We start from the raw sequence: 20,309 nt of genomic DNA on the forward strand, positions 1-20,309 counted from the left end.
GTAGTGAAACCAGTGGTCAGACTCAGATAAAGGAAACATATTTAAACACACTCTGTCTTCTCACTCTGATTCTTGTCGCTCCACAGTCACTTCACTTTTGACAACATGGACGGTAAGTTCATTTTTTCAGTTTAATCAGGACTGAACACTGCACGTTATGTTGTAAGATGCCGAAAAAAAAAGGAAAAAAAAGAAAGTTTTGTTTTAAATACTTTTTATAGTGCACATGTGCTACACTATATGGCTGATTTACTGCATGTCTTAATAATAATAATAATAAATTGAATTTGTATAGCGCTTTTCCCAAGCTGAAAGTTGCTTTACAGAATAGAAACAGTGTAAAAAAATAAATAAAAAAAATAAAAACTAAGGATAGGCAGAACAGAAAAGATGGGTCTTCAGACGGGACTGAAAAATGGTGAGGGACTCAGACTCTTCATTTATTCTTACAATCTCACGATGTGAATTGTAGGGGACAGCCAGGACAGTTGAAACACTTTTTAATTAAACGTAACGCAACCTACACGTGTTATCTGTCATACACAGTTGCATTTTTATCTTTAAACAAAACCGTTCAGGAATTATTACAGCAAAAGTGGGAAGTGCGTAATTTCATCTGACGGGACAAAGGGAACAGCATGGGGGGAGATTAATGAAACATACAGTTTAAGCGACATAAACTTCCCACAACTGTAATATTTTACTATATACAGTATCCTGTATGGTACTTCCCAAAGGTGTTATTTTAGATAGATTGTTGCAGGGCTATAAGTCTTTGTGAATGTTTATAAACTAATGCCATCATCGTGAAGCGTGAATGAAGTGGTTAAACGTGTGCCTATTGTGGATGATTCTGCCATTTTTATAGCTAAAACATTAAGTTTTTCCATTTATATCATGTTTCATGTATTATGGAAAATGTCGTTTTTTTACGTGGGTTGACCCACTAGACATCCAAAGTACGCCCCCTAGGCCGTCAGTCTACACAGGACAACATAAACCTCGACCCCCCTACCTGGTGGGCCTAAATAAATTTTCCTCTTTCTAAAACTGCTTTTCCATGTCTCACCTCCATACATTATTGTATAAACACAGATATTTGTGCATTTACATAAAATTCATGGAGGTACAGCCAGGCCACCATAGACATAAGCCATTATAGCCTGTTTTGCTTTCCATTTAAAGAAGCATGCAATATGAAAGTCTGGGGTTGTGGAGAACACTAAATGGTCTAACCAATAAGAATGCAGTCAAATCCTTAAATGAAAAACATGAATTAATAATTGAAAATATGTAACCGCTAATGTATTAATTTTGACCATCAAAACGTGTTATTGGTTGTAACGCTGTTATAAAAGTAAATACCAGGGTGATATTTGGCTGATAGGAGGTTAACATGTTCTGTGTTTTGACCTAAGGAAGTCTGTCTATCATCATCACAATTAGAGAGAACTGGAATGTTTCATCTGTCCCGGCTCTCCCTGTGCTCTCCTACTAAAAAGCGAGTGATGTCCCGAGCTGATGCTAAGTGTTGGTATTGGGCTGTTCTGGTCAGATTGTAATGGATTATATCAGCTAATATTAAGTTGATCAAAACTGAACTCTATTGTGTTTTGCCTGCTGGTGCTGCAGCGCTGCACTCTTCAATGACAGCCAGGCTGCACTGTGAGCATTTTTGCTTCATTTACCTCCATCCTGTGAATGCGAAAGATCATTTGATTGCATTTGCAAATGTAGTAATCTAAAGATGTTTTTTTAATGTGTCAGAACCTGTTTAGTAAATGATCCACAACTTTATATATCACAGTGGTTTATCTTATATTGCTAAACAGTGATTTGGTATGGTAAGAGAGAGTAGACACTTGATGTTCTTAATTATTCATATGCTTATTGTTCTCTTTTTTATCTTCTGATAGTTGAAAAAGTCAAAAGACAGATGTGAAATATTATTTATGAAACCTATTCTTTTTCAGTGTCAAACACAAGGAGAATTGTGATCTTGGGTAAAACTGGATCTGGGAAAAGCAGCCTGGCTAACACCATATTTGGAGAGGAAATGTTCACAATCAGCCACACTCTCAACTCTGAAACAAGAGAATGTCAAACAAGAACCAAATCTGTGAATGGAAGAAGTTTCAATTTGATCGACACTCCTGGTTTGTATGACACAGAGAGATCTGAGAAGGAGCTGAAACCTGAGATAGTGAGGTGTATCACAGAGTGCGCTCCTGGGCCTCATGCTTTTCTCATTTTACTTAAAATGGAGAGATTCACAGAGCAGGAGCAGGCTGTCATCACAAAAATAAACCAGTACTTTTCTGATGAAGTGTTCAATTATGCAACAGTTGTCTTCACTCATGGTGACCAGCTTGATGAAGGACAGACTATTAAGGATGCAGTCGGCCAGAATAAGCCAATGAGTGATCTGATGAAGAAGTGTGGCGGCCGCTGCCACGTCATTGATAATAAATACTGGAAGAACAACCAGCAGGATGAATACAGGAGTAACCAGTTCCAGGTGAAGGAGCTCCTTAACACAATAGACAAGATGATGGAGGCGAACAAAGGAAGCTACTACACCAATGAGATGCTACAAACAGTGGAGGACATAATACAACAAGAGGAGGACAACATTAGACGGTCATCAGGACACATGTCAGAGGAAGAGATCAGAGAGCAGGCTAGAGTCAGCACATTTAAGAAGCTTTTGATCAAATGGGCAGGTGTTGCAAAAGATACATTGTTAAGCGCACTTACAGGGGTAGCTGCTGCAGTGGAAACGATGGTACATCTTATTAGAGGATATAATGTAGTAGTTGAAGAATCAGAGCCTCTTGTTACTTGTGGCACAGAATAAGCAGAAGAGGCTGTTGAGAAGGAAACCCATTTGTGACTCTTAAAGAAGGGAGAGAAAATGTATCATTAAAAAGCCCTGTTTATTAAATGGAAATAATGTTCTATATGATCTTCAACCACTGAGCTGTTTATGTTTTTCATATGTAATATGTTATAGCTTTACTTCTTGTCTGAGCTTCACACTTCAAGTTCCGTCACGTATTCCTGTTTCACAAGCTATGTGTTGTTTTGTGCATGTCCTCTACATTTTAACCACACAGATAAACAATTTTAACAGCATTTAGGGATTACATCTCAACAATGGTTTTAATGAAACCTGTGCATGCTGTTGGCTGTTCTTCTGCCTGCCATTACAACTTTTCTCATTGTTTCAGATTGCAAAAGCTAACCATAAAATGTTACTTAATGTATTTACAGATAATTTTGTTAACACAATAGGTGTGGTTCTTTGTTGATTACAATGTATCACAAGGCAAATATAAGAAATAAATACACTTAAACCTATGAAAATTGTTGCTTGAGTAAACAATTTATGAATGACACAAGATGAAAAGACAGAGGGTGAACAAAGTCAGTCGTATTCATTGTCTGGGGAATGAATTAATATTTTAGCATTTCGTTATGCAGATTTTGAGATATTTAACAGGATAGGGGAAAACTTTGACCTGCTGGTGGCACTAGATGAAAGTGGATCACCAGTCATAAGTATTTCTCCACCGTGAATGTCTCTACAAGACTTACTGGAAATTATATCTGATAGAAATATTTTAACATGAACCAAACCAAAGTCCATCTTTGCCATCCTTCACCCATCCCATCCTCACTGCCCTGCTTAACCTCTCTGGACTTTACTGACAGACAAATGTTTGTTAGTGCTTGAGAAGAAAATTAATAAAGATTTGAGACAGTTTGAGAGATGAATAACAGATATAAAGAATCGTAGCACATGCTAGCGCTGGCTCGTTCTCAATGGCAAAACACTGCTACAACACACACTAGTTCACCAAAATCTCCAAAAGAACTACTTCCATGTCCCTGTTCTGCAGGTATTCCTCAAGCGTGCCCTCGTTTAGAAGAAGTCTCCCTGCTAATCCTGCCTTGTACTGACCAAAGTTGGAGAAACCGTAGCTAGCTGAGGTTATTATTACCTGATACTGCGTGTGTGCGACTCCAGACACAGATAGTAAAGAAGTGAGATGTCTCACTCTGTAGCTAAAACAGAGACCTGATCACGCAGGGTGAAAAAATGATCTGCAGCAATGTGCGGTGCAACAAAAATATGGCGTTTTTTGAAAATGAATCCACGTAAACCTATTCTGGTACAACCTCAAAATACAATTATGAACTTGAAAATGAACATATTACGGGCATTTTCAGAGTGTTAAAGACACTGATGATTCCTTGAGTTTCATCAATTATCATTTGTAAATTTTTCTGTAAGCACCATATTCAAAACTGTCTCATTGTTCTCTGAGCTGAGATATGGAGATGCAGTCAGAGGCAGACCATTATATTTGTCATTACCTTATATATTACATGTAGAGGTTTTGCTTACTGTGGTGCAAGTACATTCCTAGCTATAGGCTTGGAACCATTTAGGGAAATCTGTAAGTTAATTGAGTAAACATGTATGACAGCCTGTCATTGGTGGAGAAGACAGCATGTCTGAATGACCACTAAAGGAAAAGCTACAGAATGTATGGAATTATACGAAAACATGCAAATGCATTTGTTGGAAAGTAGTCCAACAGGTTTTTTTAAGTTTTCACGTAAGATTATTTCTGTGAAACAATCTGTTTACTGTTGTTTTGGGGAATCCTAGCTTGACCTCAGTGAATTGATTCTGAAAACAGTGGTTAGCGCTCGCAGGACAAAGCACTGTTCAGTTCACAATGTTCTGATGGTTTAGTGAAAGTTTACATTTTCTGAAGTTTTGATACATTTGGAAATACTGCTATTTGACCAAATAAAATTTTAGCAAACAATGGTGCTTTGTTTGGTACATGCCTTCATAACCTGCATACCTAGGCCTGACAATGCATTTGATGGTAAGAAGTCCAATGGAGATATTTTTTAATCCCCACACTTATTTTGATGACGTGTAGTAAGAAAGTCAAGATGGGCAGAAGGATTGTTTCCTGCTAGTACACAGATACATATTTAGGGAGGAAAACAGTGTTACAATTAATGACACAAATAAACAGGTACAACTTTTCAATCTGTGAGAACAACTTTGTCAACAGTTCTCACAGATTGGAATGTGGAATGTCACATATTCACCACAATTATCATCGAAGCAAAACTATTTGAAAGAACATTTCTGTTCAGTTGTGGTTATACTGCACAGTGACTGTGAGAGTGCAAATTTGAACATACACGAAAACGTTGTGCATTGTGCACGTAGTGAAACCAGTGGCCAGGCTCAGATACAGGAAACATATTTTAACACACTGTGTCTTGTCACTCTGACTAATTGTCACTCCACAGTCACTTCACTTTTGTCAACATGGACGGTAAGTTCATGTTTTATTTCAGTTATTTCTACCAATATTGCACATAATAGTTCTTGTTCACATTGATGTCCCGAGACAATCTACAGTAAGTGTCCGTATCAGGCTGTTCCAATCAGATTTTATTGGATTGGTATCAATTAATAATTTATATAAATAGAGACAAACAAACTCCTCTGATGCCTTTAGGCTACGTTGTGTGTTTTGCCTGCTGGTGTTGCAACGCTGATCCCTTAAATGACAGCCAGGCTTTACACTGGGAGTTACATGATAGAGAAATAACATTGTGAAAATGTAAAAAATTCTTTGATTGTATTTGCAAATTTAGTGATTTGTAATGTTGGTAACGTTTTAAGAGATAAGACGCAAGATGTTCTTGATCTGTATATGCTTGTTGGTTTCTTTCTTCAATCTTTTAATATATGAAAGAAAAGTTGAAAAACAAATGTGCAGTGCTATTGATACACGTAAATATTTTTCAGTGTCAAACACAAGAAGAATTGTGATTTTGGGAAAAACTGGTTCTGGGAAAAGCAGCCTGGCTAACACCATATTTGGAGAGGAAATGTTCACAATCAGCCACACTCTCAACTCTGAAACACGAGAATGTCAAACAGAAACCAAATCTGTTAATGGAAGAAGCATCACTTTGATCGACACTCCTGGTTTATTCGACACAGAGAGATCTGAGGAGGAGATGAAGCCTGAGATAGTGAGGTGTATCACAGAGTGCGCTCCTGGGCCTCATGCTTTTCTCATTTTACTTAAAGTGGAGAAATTCACAAAGCAGGAGCAGGGTGTCGTCACAAAAATAAACCAGTACTTTTCTGAAGAAGTTTACAAATACGCAATAGTTGTATTTACTCATGGTGACCAGCTCCTTGAAGAAAACACAATAAAGGATTTTGTCGGCCAAAATCAACTTGTGAGTGATCTGATGAAGAAGTGTGGCGGCCGCTGCCACGTCATTGATAATAAATACTGGAAGAACAATCAGCAGGATGAATACAGAAGTAACCAGTTCCAGGTGAAGGGCCTACTTAACACGATAGACAAGATGATAGAGGCAAACCAAGAAAACTGGTACACCAATGAGATTCTACAAACAGTAGCGAAAATAATACAACAAGAGGTGGAGAACATTAGACAATTATCAGCAAACATGTCAGAGGAAGAGATCAGAGAGCAGGCTAAGGTCAGCGTACTTAAGACGCTTTTGATCAAACTGGCAGGTACTGCAACAGGTGTAGTGTTGGGAGCTCTTCTTGGTGTAGTAGGGAGTGTTGTAATAGTTGTCAAACTTTTAAAAGAAGTAGGACTAACATTGGCAGCAGTAGGAGCAGGAGGAGCAGCAGTAGCAGGTGGAGCAGCAGTAGCAGCAGGAGAAACAGCAGTAGTAGCAGGAGGCGCAGCAGTAGGAGCAGGGGGAGCAGCAGTAGGAGCAGGAGTAGGAGCAGCAGTGGCTGTATCTGCTGCAGTGGGAGCCGTGGTGGGAGGTATTACAGGATACGCTGCAGCTGAGGGAGCAGACACACCTCAAGAAGCAGTAAAGAAGGCAGCAAATGCTGTCTATGACAAAGCATGTGATATTTGTGACAACGTAAAGAAACAAAAGTCAAAACAGAGTTAAAACCAATGTTGAGCTGTGACTCTGAAAGAATGGGGGAATTAATAGATCCTTAATAAGTCATGTCTCCCTGTAGATTGCCGGATCACGCTTTTCAGTCTGTAATCATTGAGCTAATATGTTATGTCATATGTAATTTGTTAAAGGTTGTGTTAATCATATATAAGCTCTGGCAGACTATTATTGTTTCACAAGCTATTTACACCCACCTGTACTTCTGATTTGATATTGTACATATCTATTTTTTTTAACCCAACTCCAGTGATGATTTTATGATGCTTACTTATAACCTGTTTTTACATTTTGGTTTTGCACCTCATTGCAATTTTATGTTTGCACTCTTTCCTACATTGTATTGCAACTACTGCATAGAAATGTTTAGTGCATAATGAAAATATGAAATCATTTGATCCTCTTTCATAGATAAGATCTTTAAAAAAATGTTTTAAACAAACCACTGTATGTTGCTATTTCTGTTTCCTTTTAAAACTTTGCTCACTGTTACCTGTAACTGTCACTGAATGTATCTACATCATTATTTTAGAATAGTTTTGGTTCTTTTTGGATTATAATGTATCACCAAGACTAATAAGACAGATGAATAAATTCAAATTCAAAAATAATATTTTAGCAACTCCATGTTTTACCCCTCCTGTTGTCCTCGGTTCAAATATGAAAAATGTCTATATCTGAAATATGGGTTTCAAATTACCACAAAAAATGGATTTTTGGATTCCATACAACGCTCTTTGTAAATACAACTGATCACTTTCATTCCTCAAAAAACTCATCTGCATGTTCCTCTGATCTTAACTATTAGTCAAAATAATTCATAATTTCGGCTTTTTTAATTCAAATATTAGGTATAATTCTATATAAATGAGGGTTATATTATAATATAATTATATTAATAATATCTGTTTCAATGATCTAGATTCTAGAACATGTCAAATATTGTAAAGCTTGCACAAACATTTACTAAAAACCATCAACAGTTTGAGCACTAGATGGCACTAACATCAAACTGTTAGTACACCCTGGAGATGGAAATATATAACTCACTCCTGTTTTAGACTGAGAGACTTTCCAACTTCCTGTTAGACAAACTTCCACTTTCCATACACCTAACATCACACAGGTCACAGCTTGAACAGGTTCCTCACACAGTCCTCAGTCTATACTCCTGTGACAAATGTTTTTTTTTTTAAATGATAACTTCTTTACATCCATATATCACCAAGAAATGACTGTCCTATCACATCTAGCCTCTTATATAGATAATATTGATATATTGCCCAGCCCTAAATAAAAGTATAAATAAGTTGTTCATCCCTGACTGACATGGCTAGGCTAAAACTAAAGTTTTAATCAAAATGGCAGGAGCCGTTAGAAAAGTTGTTCTTTGGGGATTACAAGGCATAGTTACAAATATCACAGCAAACAATACATTTAAAAAATAGTTGAGCAAATCCTCCTTTTAGTTAGTACACATTTAAACTGTCTATGTCACACTTGTCTATGACACATTTACGCACGCGCACACACACGCGCGAAAGTGAAACTGGAATAAAACCTGCGGCAGAGCACAGGAGAAAAACAGGGTGGTCGTTGAGTAAATCCAAATTCGACTCTTTACTGATTTCTCTTCTAACAACATGAACGGTGAGTCAAAGTTAGCCGTTTTTTTCACCGACAGCCTTTCGTTCGGTTAAATCGAACTAGAGTTCGTTTGCTCCGCTGGTGCGGTTCGATCGGGCAGCTGAGAACGCTGCGATCGGACTCGGGTGCGACCAAACCGGACCAACAAGCGTACCGAGACCCGGTGCAGAGATGGCAAAAGTGCACTTCCCGTACTTAAGAAGTACAAATACTTGTGTTAAAAAATACTCCGGTAAATGTGGACGTGGGCCTACTGATTTAACTTCTTTACTCAAGTAAAACAAAGTAGGCTACAGGCTTGGAAATTTAAAATATAAAAGTAGCCTTGCGAATGACAACCACTTCTTATGCAAAGCTACGTGGACCACGTATGTTGTTAGAGTGCATGCTGAGAAACTTCAGTGGAAATGGAAAAAAGCCTTTTTATATGCCATTGCCTACATTTTAAATGGATGTCTGCCAATAGGCATAAAACATAACATGATTGAGACAGAGACATACGTATATCTATATCTATCTTTCATTTAGGGCTGTAACGATCAGTGTTTCCTTTAGGATTTTTTTTAGCAGTGGGGAGAGGTCTGTACAGCCTCTATTCACACACAATAAGGCATATTATCACTTGTGTCATGATGTTAATCATGAGTTTACATATAATATAGTCATCATTGCATAACTATGCTTAGTATAATATAAATGAGAAGTTACTCATTTGTATTTGAAGGTCACAAAGTGACTTTTCAATTGCCATATCATTAGCACCTACTGTATTTTAGTACCCTATTCAATATTGTAATACAATACTATTTATCATTCTATTTTATGGTACAACTGGTATTCCTAACAAATTGGGCCAAGGAATAATACCATGTCATTGTGCAAATGTACTTAATTTATACCTAGTCCTATGTCAGGGATCATGAGGGCCAGACTACAACCAGCATCAGAATGAGAAGGAACGTAAAGATTGCATCTTTCTTAACAGCTGGGTGCTTGGCCAACAAGTGGGATTTCAGACTGAACGTGCTGCGATGATAGCTCAGTTCACAACAGCAAAAACACACAGAGGACTTTGGTCTGGTCAGTGGAACCATTTGGCAATTTTTAAGAAGTAAACTTTCCATTCGGAAAATTATTGGCTCCATTTCAGCGTCTCACGATCACCGCGCATAATTCTGCATGCACAGCAGCATGTTTAACAATTAATGAAAATGCATGCATGAATGAATATGCAGATGTAGAAGTCAAGTCAAAATGTATGTAGCAGTAATAGTTAAAATGTACATTTTTAAAGGAACCAATGGAAATTTATGAAGGCTAACGTTAGAGAATGCAGTGAGGAGATAGAATGTAGACATTAGCCTAAACTACCAAAAAAAATAAACCTAGACAGCAGTGCCACTGCAAGCCCTATTGGTGCCCTAAGCATAATTCCTTTATGATACCCCCCTGGGAAAAAAGTTACTTTTTGCCAGAATAACCTTTTATTACTAAACAATTTAATACCAATAACATATCAAAATGTAACATTTAAAAATAAAAACAAAGTCAACTTTGTAAACACAGAACAGCCAAAACCTACAAGTATTGGGATGTGCAAAATGTTTGTAAAAAAATCATCCAGTAGTGCAAACTTAAAAAGCAGAAGTATACAAGTAAGCAGTATTCAATAAAGCAAAGATTTAGAAGCAGAAAAGTCACAAGTTTACTTCACATCGTAAATACACTATGTAGAACAGCTAAAACACACACAAAGAATTTCTAAAATCATTCAAATCAAATTGGTACTGTTGTGGAGTCTACAGAGCTGCTGGTGTGCCTGAACTGCTTGTAGATGGTCGCTCGTTGTCTGCATCTTCCTCTTGGCCAAGTGCTCCTCTTTGTACGTATCACAGCATTGACCCTGCATTCTTTTAAATAGAAAAAAAAGAATCAGTATAGAAAGAGAAAACATACAGAAAAAAATTATTATAAACATTTAAAAATTGAAAGCATGAAAACTAAAACTATTTGATCAATCTAATATTAAAGCCAGAGGTGGGTAGAGTAGCCAAAAATTGTACTCAAGTAAAAGTACTGTTACTTCAGAATAATATGACTCAAGTAAAAGTAAAAGTAGTCATACAAATAATTACTTGAGTAAGAGAAAAAAGTGCTTGATGAAAAAATTACTCAAGTAGTGAGTAATGTTTAGTAACGTAAGCATCAATCAGCCGACAAAGATACAAAATAAAACACATTTAGGCAAATATAGTTCATCCAATCAATAAAATAAATTAAAATTAATTTATAATTACAAAATAGCTTATTTGAGAGACTTGTCACATCAAATTAGGATGGATACTGCATGTGTAAAACATACTTTATGTGACCTAAAAGACAAACCTCCACCTTCCACAGCAGAAATACAACTAACGCTACGTTTCCTCGCTGTTTCTACTTTTTCCCAAAAGGTAAACATGCTTTCACTATGAGGCGGGGGGGGGGGGGTCCTCCTGGTTTGCGTTGCCTTGGCGACGTTTTGCTTCTGACGTCTTTGCTAAGACTGTAAAGCTAACCTGTCGCGCTGCTGAAACGAGTATGGTCACATGATGAACAACGACTTGGGATTGGTTAAGCACAGTCACGTGGTAGAGCCTTCAGCGGAAGACTCTGTCAAAATAAAACATTAAAATGAGACGTACGCGGGGGTAAAAACAATGAAGCTTAGTAACGAGTAACGAGCTCATTGTAGCCTAATGTAGCGGAGTAAGAGTACAGTTTATTTTTCACTTATCTACTCAAGTAAAAGTAAAAGTATAGTGATTTAAAACTACTCCTAGAAGTAAATTTTTTTTCAAAAACTTACTCAAGTAAATGTAACGGAGTAAATGTAACTCGTTACTACCCACCTCTGATTAAAGCATAAATGAGTTGCAATATTGCACACAAGTCAACAATAATGTTTGCTTCATATCATTCATAATGGCATTTTATGCATATACTGTATATACAGTGAGGAAAATAAGTATTTGAACACCCTGCTATTTTGCAAGTTCTCCCACTTAGAAATCATGGAGGGGTCTGAAATTCTCATCGTCGGTGCATGTCCACTGTGAGAGACATAATCTTAAAAAAAAAAATCCAGAAATCACACTGTATGATTTTTTAACTATTTATTTGTATGATACAGCTGCAAATAAGTATTTGAACACCTGTCTATCAGCTAGAATTCTGACCCTCAAAGACCTGTTAGTCTGCCTTCAAAATGTCCACCTCCACTCCATTTATTATCCTAAATTAGATGCACCTGTTTGAGGTCGTTAGCTGCATAAAGACACCTGTCCACCCCATACAATCAGTTAGAATCCAACTACTAACATGGCCAAGACCAAAGAGCTGTCCAAAGACACTAGAGACAAAATTGTACACCTCCACAAGGCTGGAAAGGGCTACGGGGAAATTGCCAAGCAGCTTGGTGAAAAAAGGTCCACTGTTGGAGCAATCATTAGAAAATGGAAGAAGCTAAACATGACAGTCAATCTCCCTTGGACTGGGGCTCCATGCAAGATCTCCCCTCATGGGGTCTCAATGATACTACGAAAGGTGAGAAATCAGCCCAGAACTACAAGGGAGGAGCTGGTCAATGACCTGAAAAGAGCTGGGATCACCGTTTCCAAGGTTACTGTTGGTAATACACTACGACGCCATGGTATGAAATCATGCATGGCACGGAAGGTTCCCCTGCTTAAACCAGCACATCTCAAGGCCTGTCTTAAGCTTGCCAACGACCATTTGGATGATCCAGAGGAGTCATGGGAGAAAGTCATTTGGTCAGATGAGACCAAAATAGAACTTTTTGGTCATAATTCCACTAACCGTGTTTGGAGGAAGAAGAATGATGAGAACCATCCCAAGAACACCATCCCTACTGTTAAGCAGGGGGGTGGTAGCATCAAGCTTTGGGGGTGTTTTTCTGCACATGGGACAGAGCGACTGCACTGTATTAAGGAGAGGAGGACCGGGGCCATGTATTGCCAGATTTTGGGGAGCCACCTCCTTCCCTCAGTTAGAGCATTGAAGATGGGTCAAGGCTGGGTCTCCAACATGACAATGCGCCAAAGCACACAGCCAGGATAACCAAGGAGTGGCTCTGTAAGAAGCCTATCAAGGTTCTGGTGTGGCCTAGCCAGTCTCCAGACCTAAACCCAGTAGAGAATATTTGGAGGGAGCTCAAACTTTGTGTTTCTAAGCGACAGCCCAGAAACCTGACTGGTCTAGAGAAGATCTGTGTGGAGGAGTGGGCCAAAATCCCTTCTGCAGTGTGTTCAAACCTTGAGAAAAACTACAGGAAAAGTTTGACCTCTGTAATTGCAAACAAAGGCTGCTGTACCAAATATTAACATTGATTTTCTCAGGTGCTCAAATACTTATTTGCAGCTGTATCATACAAATAAATAGTTAAAAAATCATACATTGTGATTTCTGGATTTTTGTTTAGATTAAGTCTCTCACAGTGGACATGCACCCACGATGACAATTTCAGACCTCTATGATTTCTTAGTGGGAGAACTTGCAAAAAAGCAGGGTGTTCAAATACTTATTTTCCACACTGTATGCACAGAACGGATCTAGAAGTAATGAGAGGAAGAAAAATAATTTTTTTAAAATAATTTTTTTAATTCTTTTTTTCCCCCCAACCAACGGAGAAAAAAAATAATATTTTTATTACATTCCCAGACGTAGACGTTTTGTCTTTCCATAAATATTTAAATGAGCATTGCTGAAGGAACTCCTGCTGCCTTTACTGAACACTACTGCGCGTTGTCCGCCTCTTTAATGACGGCCGGGCTCTACGCTGATAGCATTTTGCCACATTTGAGAAATTAGTGTGAATGTAAATATTGATTTGTTTTGCTAATTTGGTAGTCTAAAACCTCTGAGGCAATGTTGATCCGCAAGTTCATATATCAGTATATTACCGTATATATTATTAATCATTAATAGGCTCTTGATCTTATTTTTTGACACCGTTCCCTTATAAGCATGTACTGCTTGTGGACAGAGAGGATTTAAGCATGTGTACAGTTTTATGGTTGGACATTATTCTCTTACAGTGTCAAACGCATGGCGAATTGTGATGTTGGGTAAAACTGGATCTGGGAAAAGCAGCCTGGCTAACACCATATTTGGAGAGAAACTGTTCACGACCGGTTGCACTGGCAACTCTGAAACAAAAACATGTACAGCAAAAACCAAATCTGTCAAACAAAGAAGCATCACTTTGATCGACACTCCAGGTTTCTTTGACACAGAGAGATCTGAGGAAGAGATGAAGTGTGAGATAGTAAAGTGTATCACAGAGTGCGCTCCTGGGCCTCATGCTTTTCTCATTGTGCTTAAAGTGGAGAAATTCACAGAGCAGGAGCAGGCTGTCATCACAAAAATAAACGAGTGCTTTACTGAAGAAGTTCCAAGATATTCCGCAGTTGTCTTCACTCATGGTGACCAGCTTGAGGAAGGACAGACAATTGAGGATTTTTTTGGCCAGAATAAGTTAATGAGTGATCTGATGAAGAGGTGTGGTGGCCGCTGCCACGTCATTGATAATAAACACTGGAAGAACAACCAGCAGGATGAATACAGGAGCAACCAGTTCCAGGTGAAGGAGCTACTTAACACCATAGACAAGATGATTAAGGCAAACAAAGGAAGCTGCTACACCAATGAGATGCTACAAACAGTGGAGAACATAATACAACAAGAGGAGGAGGACATTAGACGGTCATCAGGACACATGTCAGAGGAAGAGATCAGAGAGCAGGCTAAGGGCAGCGTATTTAAGAAGCTTTTGATGTTAATGGCAGGTACTGCAACAATTGTAGTGTTAGGAGCTCTTCTTGGCGAAAGCGTGAGTGTTGGAATAGCTCTCTCAGTTTTGAGGCTTGGAAGCTCATAGTAGTTCATAGGTTGCTAGGCTGAAGCTGAGGGAGCAGACATACCTCAGGAAGAGGGGCTGCAGAGGAACGAGGACTACGTCTCTTTAATGGAGCGCGTGTGCGTGCGTGCATGTGTCCAATTCATGACATATTTCAGAGGCATAGAAGATTGTTCTTTTTTGACACTACCTTATACTAAATCAAGTATCTGTTCATTTCTTACACTGCCCTATAACTTTTATTCTGGTATTTAATACCTATCTATTTTAGTTTTGTTTCTATTTCCTATTCTTGTGAGTGTGTGTTCTTGATACATATTAATGTATCTAGAATGCTATATAAATAAAGTTTGAACAAAATATTACTTCATTATAGTGACTATTTTCTCTGGGTTTGTACCGATTTGCCTGAAGGCCTTGCCTATCCTGCCAGACTTATGAGTCAGGTTCATTTCTTGAGAACAGACACAATAAATGCATAAATAAATGAAGGTTGGAATATGTTTACAGTGCATTTGAACTAATTAACATGAGTGGAGATTTTGGGATAAACTGTGATATATATATTTTTTTAACATGCATTCCTGTATTAAAACTAAATACTTCCATTTTTCTAATTAAACATTGTTAGATGTGCATCACAATGTGACAGTGAAAATAAAGATTTAAATCAAAATTGGACATAATTTTTATGGTCATTATTTTCCTGGACAAAAAATAATAGAATCATTAAATATATTTGTCCTATATGTAGCCTTTTGTTATGTTATGTAGCCATTTGGGGTACAACATACTTTTTACAGTTGCTTATGCATAATGCACTTTAAATGAAAGCAAATGCAATGTGTGTTGCTCATTCAGCCTGCAGCCAGGAAACCAGTCAGACAAGTAGAAAAAAGCGAGCAGAGCGAGAACAAGAGGAAAGACTCGGAGACTTCTCGTGGATCTGATACATTTTTTTGCACTTCTGCTTTATACAGCATGAACAGTAAGTGCAGATAATTTATTGATGCTATTGTGTAAATAATGAATACTCAAAATTCTGTATGCTTTTGGTGAATTTTCAAACCACAACTAATTCTAATGCCACATTAAAACAATTTAGTTTACATTTTTATATTTAAGTTTAGTTTATTCTTTGACTCAAAAGGACAATTTATATACAGGAGGAAGACATCACATGAAGAATATACAACACAAACCACACAATTAACCCAATAAAAACAGCTTCTGCCTCAGTTAAAGAATACTATAGAATACATAGTTCCAGAGTTGTATTGGCGTGATAATGTAAGTAAAGAACCACAAAAACTCAAACAATAGATAAAAATACAGGGTCATTAATATAAGCAATGTCTGTCACTTCCTCATAGGTGAGTTGAGTTCCTGAATGAGTGTATCTCTGTTTAAGAGCCAAGGGGGAGCTAAAACGTAAGCCAGATGGTAATAACATGTATTCTCCGGTCAAAAGTATTCACATTCCATGCTCAGGTAAAAGTATAGATACTAGGGTTTAGTATCAACTCAAGCTTTTTACTCAAGTAAAAGTACCGGTTTCAAAAATAAACTTAGCACAACAAGTAATGAAATTTGTGTTAGGTTGATAATTTCTCTATGGTAACAATGCTTTTTGGCAATAAATCTTATACCGTTGGAAAGCCTGTTTAGCTCCCTTTCAATTGGTGCCCAAGCATTTGTGGGATGAGCAGTAGAGTTGAATATGTGGGTTGTGCCCATGAAAAATTTGCCAAATTGTCTCAATGCCAAGCAGCTTTATTTTGCTGTTGCTATTGCCTCTTGTTTTGAGCTTCTGGTATCTTCTGGTGCTGACAATCAGGGGCCTGATTCTGCAACCAGTGGCCATCCCATATCTCCACAGTCCGGGGCCGAACTCTATCCTCCAAGCTCACCCCCACATGCTCAGCACGGCTGCTCATCCCACAAATGCTTACAAATGGGGCTGCATTTGACAGGGAACAAAACAGGATTTACATAAGATTTACTGCCAAAAAGCATTGTTACCACAGATAATTAATATACTAAACTAATTTCTTTACCTATTGGCTAAATTTACGGGAAGTTTAAAAGTAAAAGTAATGTAAGGGGGAAACATGCCATTAAGGACAAAAGCTTAGGCTACACCACAGGGGCCTATAGTGCACCACCCTGGCAAAAAACATGTTTCTAAAGACCATAATGACTAAAATATCATATTAAAATTTGGGATGCACCTGTTTCAGCTGCATTCATGCCCATTGGAAAATAACGTGTTTACTACAATGCAAATACAATAAAGATCCATACAGTACTACTGAGCATTAACATATATTTCATGAAGCGGAAGATATGATGACTAGTTGCCTATAAGTTTTGTAATGGTGCAAAAAGTCAAACTTCAGAGGCATGTTATCACTCGACTAGTGGAATGTAAATGTAGAGTTGCCGCAATCTGTGCGGGCAACAAATTCTCTCTATCCGGATGGCACGATTTATCTGGATAGGTGTTTGTTTGTTTTGTGTTTATTTGAATGATGACAAGCCATAATGAAAACAAGTCAAACTGAAATAGGAGTAACAAGGCTGTTTTTAAAATGTAAGTATTAAAATGTACAAACAATTGCATGAAAATGTAAGGAGAAGTAAAAGTCTGCTGTAAAATAATAACTCTAGTAAAGTATAGATACCCTAAATTTCTGATTAAGTAAGGTAACAAAGTATTTGTACTTTGCAACTTGACACTTCTGCAAATAGACATGGCTCTTTTTTTAAATCTGTTTGTTAAAAATGTCAGTAAGGCTACTGAACTTAACATCCACTAACTTGCTGGCCACATTCACAATTTTTAAAAGCACATTTTTATTCTTGATGGTGAGGTTTCCATACCAGAAAATGTCAGGACAGACTTAATGAAAGCTTTTGTAAAATATGTCCTGTAATTTAAAACTAAATGTGTTTTAATTCTCTCACATTAAAACACATTTTAGTTGATGTTGTGTTAGCAGCCTTTGCCATATTATCTTCTTAAGGAACTTCATCTGAATTTGAAGAATCAGTCTTTTTAAACCCTAAAAAGGAATGTTTTGTGAAAGACATTTGAAATAGGAAACCGGAAAATCATACAGGAACAGAACAACCACACAATTCTCAACATTAGCTTAACTTAAAAAAAAAAGAAAATAAAAAAAAAGTAATTTGCTAATGTTTAATATAATGATGCCACAATTGTCACTTTCTACAATGAAACCTACAAAGTTGTGATTGTAAACTATACAATTTTTGTTTCCTCAGCCTTCTTTCACACCGTGTAATCATTTTTGTGGCGCAATAAATTAATGAGAAAAACAAGGGGCAAGATATTGATACTGTTGTACTGATACAGAGTCATTATTCTCTTCTAGTGCCAAAGAGGATTGTCCTACTGGGGAAAACTGGAGTTGGAAAGAGCAGCCTGGCAAACACCATATTTGGAGAAGCCACATTCAAAATTAGGCAATTTAATGACTCAAAAACACATTGCTCTCCAGCCGAAACCAAATGTGTCAATGGAAGAAGCATCACTTTGATCGACTATCCCGGTTTCTTTGATGCAGGCAGGTCTGAGACGCAGCAGAAGTGTGAGACAGTTGCGTGTATCACAGAGAGCGCTCCTGGGCCTCATGCTTTTCTCATTGTTCTTAAAGTGGAGAGATTCACCGAGCAGGAGAAGGCTGTCATTACACAAATGTGTGAATATTTCTCTGAAGATGCTCTAAAATATGCTGTTGTGGTCTTCACTCATGGTGACCAGCTCCCTGAAGGAATGAAAATGGAGGAGTATGTTGAGCAAAGTGAAGGTCTCAGTGATCTGGTGAAGAAGTGTGGCGGCCGGTGCCACGTCGTTGATAATAAATACTGGAGGACCAACGGAGAGGACCAATACAGAAGTAACCAGTTCCAGGTGGCAGAGCTGCTCAACACCATAGATAAAATAGGGATGGAAAACAATAGAGAATACTACATAGATGAAAAGTTGCAAGAAGTAGAGAGAAAAATCCAGGAAGAGGAAGGGAGTATTAGGCGCTCATTGGGAAACATGTCACAGGAAGAGATCAGGAAACAGGCTGTAATTAACATCCTAAAGAAGCAGAAGAGCAATGCAGCACGAACACGGATCAGAAATTTAGTGGGGTTAGCAGTCATAGCTGGGCTAGTAGCAACTGTCTCAGCTGTGTTGTTCAATTCAAGATCTGGGAAGGTGTTAAAGGCAGCCCCAATATTTAACAAAGAAATCACAGCAGAAGCATTGGCAGACGTGGTGGCAGAAAAAGTTGCAGCTTTAGACGTGGCTTCACCAGCCACTGGAATAGCAGAGGCAGTTGAGGTAATAACCACACCAGTGAGTGTAATACAAAAGACATTTGAAGTTGTCATGGACAAACTTAATGCTTTGTATGAAAAAACGTACAATCCTTGGAATCTATTTGAATGAATCAAAAAAAAAAACAGCAGGTATAAGTCTTAATAGGGTGACATTGACATGTACGTTGTTGCAATCATATACAGTTAATTTCAAATTCTTGCCATTTTTTTCTGAAGTGGTAACTTGTCAAATGTAGTTATTATTATCAGATTTGTTTAAGGTTTAATTCATTTGTCTATTTAGGTCTTTCAATTTATGGAAGTCCTTGCATCTGTGCTTTAAACTGTGTGCTGGTTCCTGTCACCTGATAAGAGAATCACTGTGATTACTTTTCTTAAAATACTGAGCAAATAAACCGTAAACAGAGAAGGAAACTGTATAAAGAAGATTTAACAAAATGGAAATACATGTGTTTCACATTCAAATTAACCAATGATCTGAAATCTCTAAGAGGTAGTTGGGTCTATGATTTTGGGTTGTTATATAGGATCATGTCAACACAAGCAGTCTTGCCTTGAGGAGCACTCAAACTGTACAAACTGTTATAAAATGTCTCCTGTAGCTCTGATGGAAGTTTCCAAAGTAAATCCACCAACTTTATGGAAGTAAAATACTAAATCACACCATGTAACCTTTTTTGGTATTGATTTTTTTTTTTTAATTCTTTACATATATTTTTTTGTTAACATGTGTTGCTGTGATGTGATATGATGTAAAAATAAAACAGCTGATTGGTTCTTCTAGTTTCTTATTTCCCAGAATAATTCTCATGATGTCAAAGGACAACAGCACTCATATTTGTCAATAAATCCCATAAAAATACCAAAACCATCAATAAATAAGCAGTGGAGTAAAAGGAACTCAAGTCATTTACTGAGGTTAAGGAAAAATACCATAGTCTAAAATACAAGTCAAAAAATTCAAAATGTTACTTTAGTAAAAGTACAGAAACATTGACAGCAAAAAGTATAGTATAAAAAACAACAGTACTTAAAATGACACTTGTGTCATGAGTATTATATCTTTCAGTTTTTTTTACTAACACAAATAAATGTGTAAGGATATTTATTGTTGTAGTTTATCAATTTGGAGCAAATTTGTACACTTTGTACACAACTGGGTAGATTCAATCACATATCTGCATCCCATCCTATGAGCATATGTTCTTGTTATACTACTAGTACTACTACTACTACTATGTTGTCCTAAAACTGAGGAAAACATCAGTGAGCCATGATGGCTTTACTGCTTTATTGGCTTTGCTGATGAAGTGCCAGCTTTAACTTTTCTACCAAACTACAGGAGGAAAATTGCTGAACAGAGTAACCTTACATCAGACTA

The 20,309-nt window shown here is 37.4% G+C and overlaps 1 protein-coding gene across 3 annotated transcripts; it reads left to right on the forward strand.

The window, feature by feature from the left end:
• Window position 1: 1 nt before the first annotated feature.
• LOC116707475 (GTPase IMAP family member 7) lies at window positions 2–19,051 on the forward strand. Of its 3 annotated transcripts, none has more exons than XM_032544826.1 (3): window positions 2–112; window positions 1,974–2,518; window positions 18,507–19,051. In XM_032544826.1, the coding sequence occupies exons 1-3, from the start codon at window positions 106–108 to the stop codon at window positions 19,035–19,037; spliced, it is 1,083 nt and encodes a 360-aa protein (XP_032400717.1). In that variant the 5' UTR covers window positions 2–105; the 3' UTR covers window positions 19,038–19,051. The 3 variants fall into 3 exon arrangements, with proteins under 3 accessions (XP_032400717.1, XP_032400718.1, XP_032400719.1); XM_032544827.1 differs by lacking the exon at window positions 1,974–2,518 and adding an exon at window positions 5,849–6,393 and having other exon boundaries at window positions 40–112; XM_032544828.1 differs by lacking the exons at window positions 2–112; window positions 1,974–2,518 and adding exons at window positions 8,578–8,655; window positions 15,431–15,557 and having other exon boundaries at window positions 17,968–19,051.
• The last annotated feature ends 1,258 nt before the right edge of the window (window positions 19,052–20,309 follow it).

The sequence above is a fragment of the Etheostoma spectabile genome, chromosome 19, assembly GCF_008692095.1.
Source record: "Etheostoma spectabile isolate EspeVRDwgs_2016 chromosome 19, UIUC_Espe_1.0, whole genome shotgun sequence".
In the NCBI taxonomy this organism is placed as follows: Eukaryota; Metazoa; Chordata; class Actinopteri; order Perciformes; family Percidae; genus Etheostoma; species Etheostoma spectabile.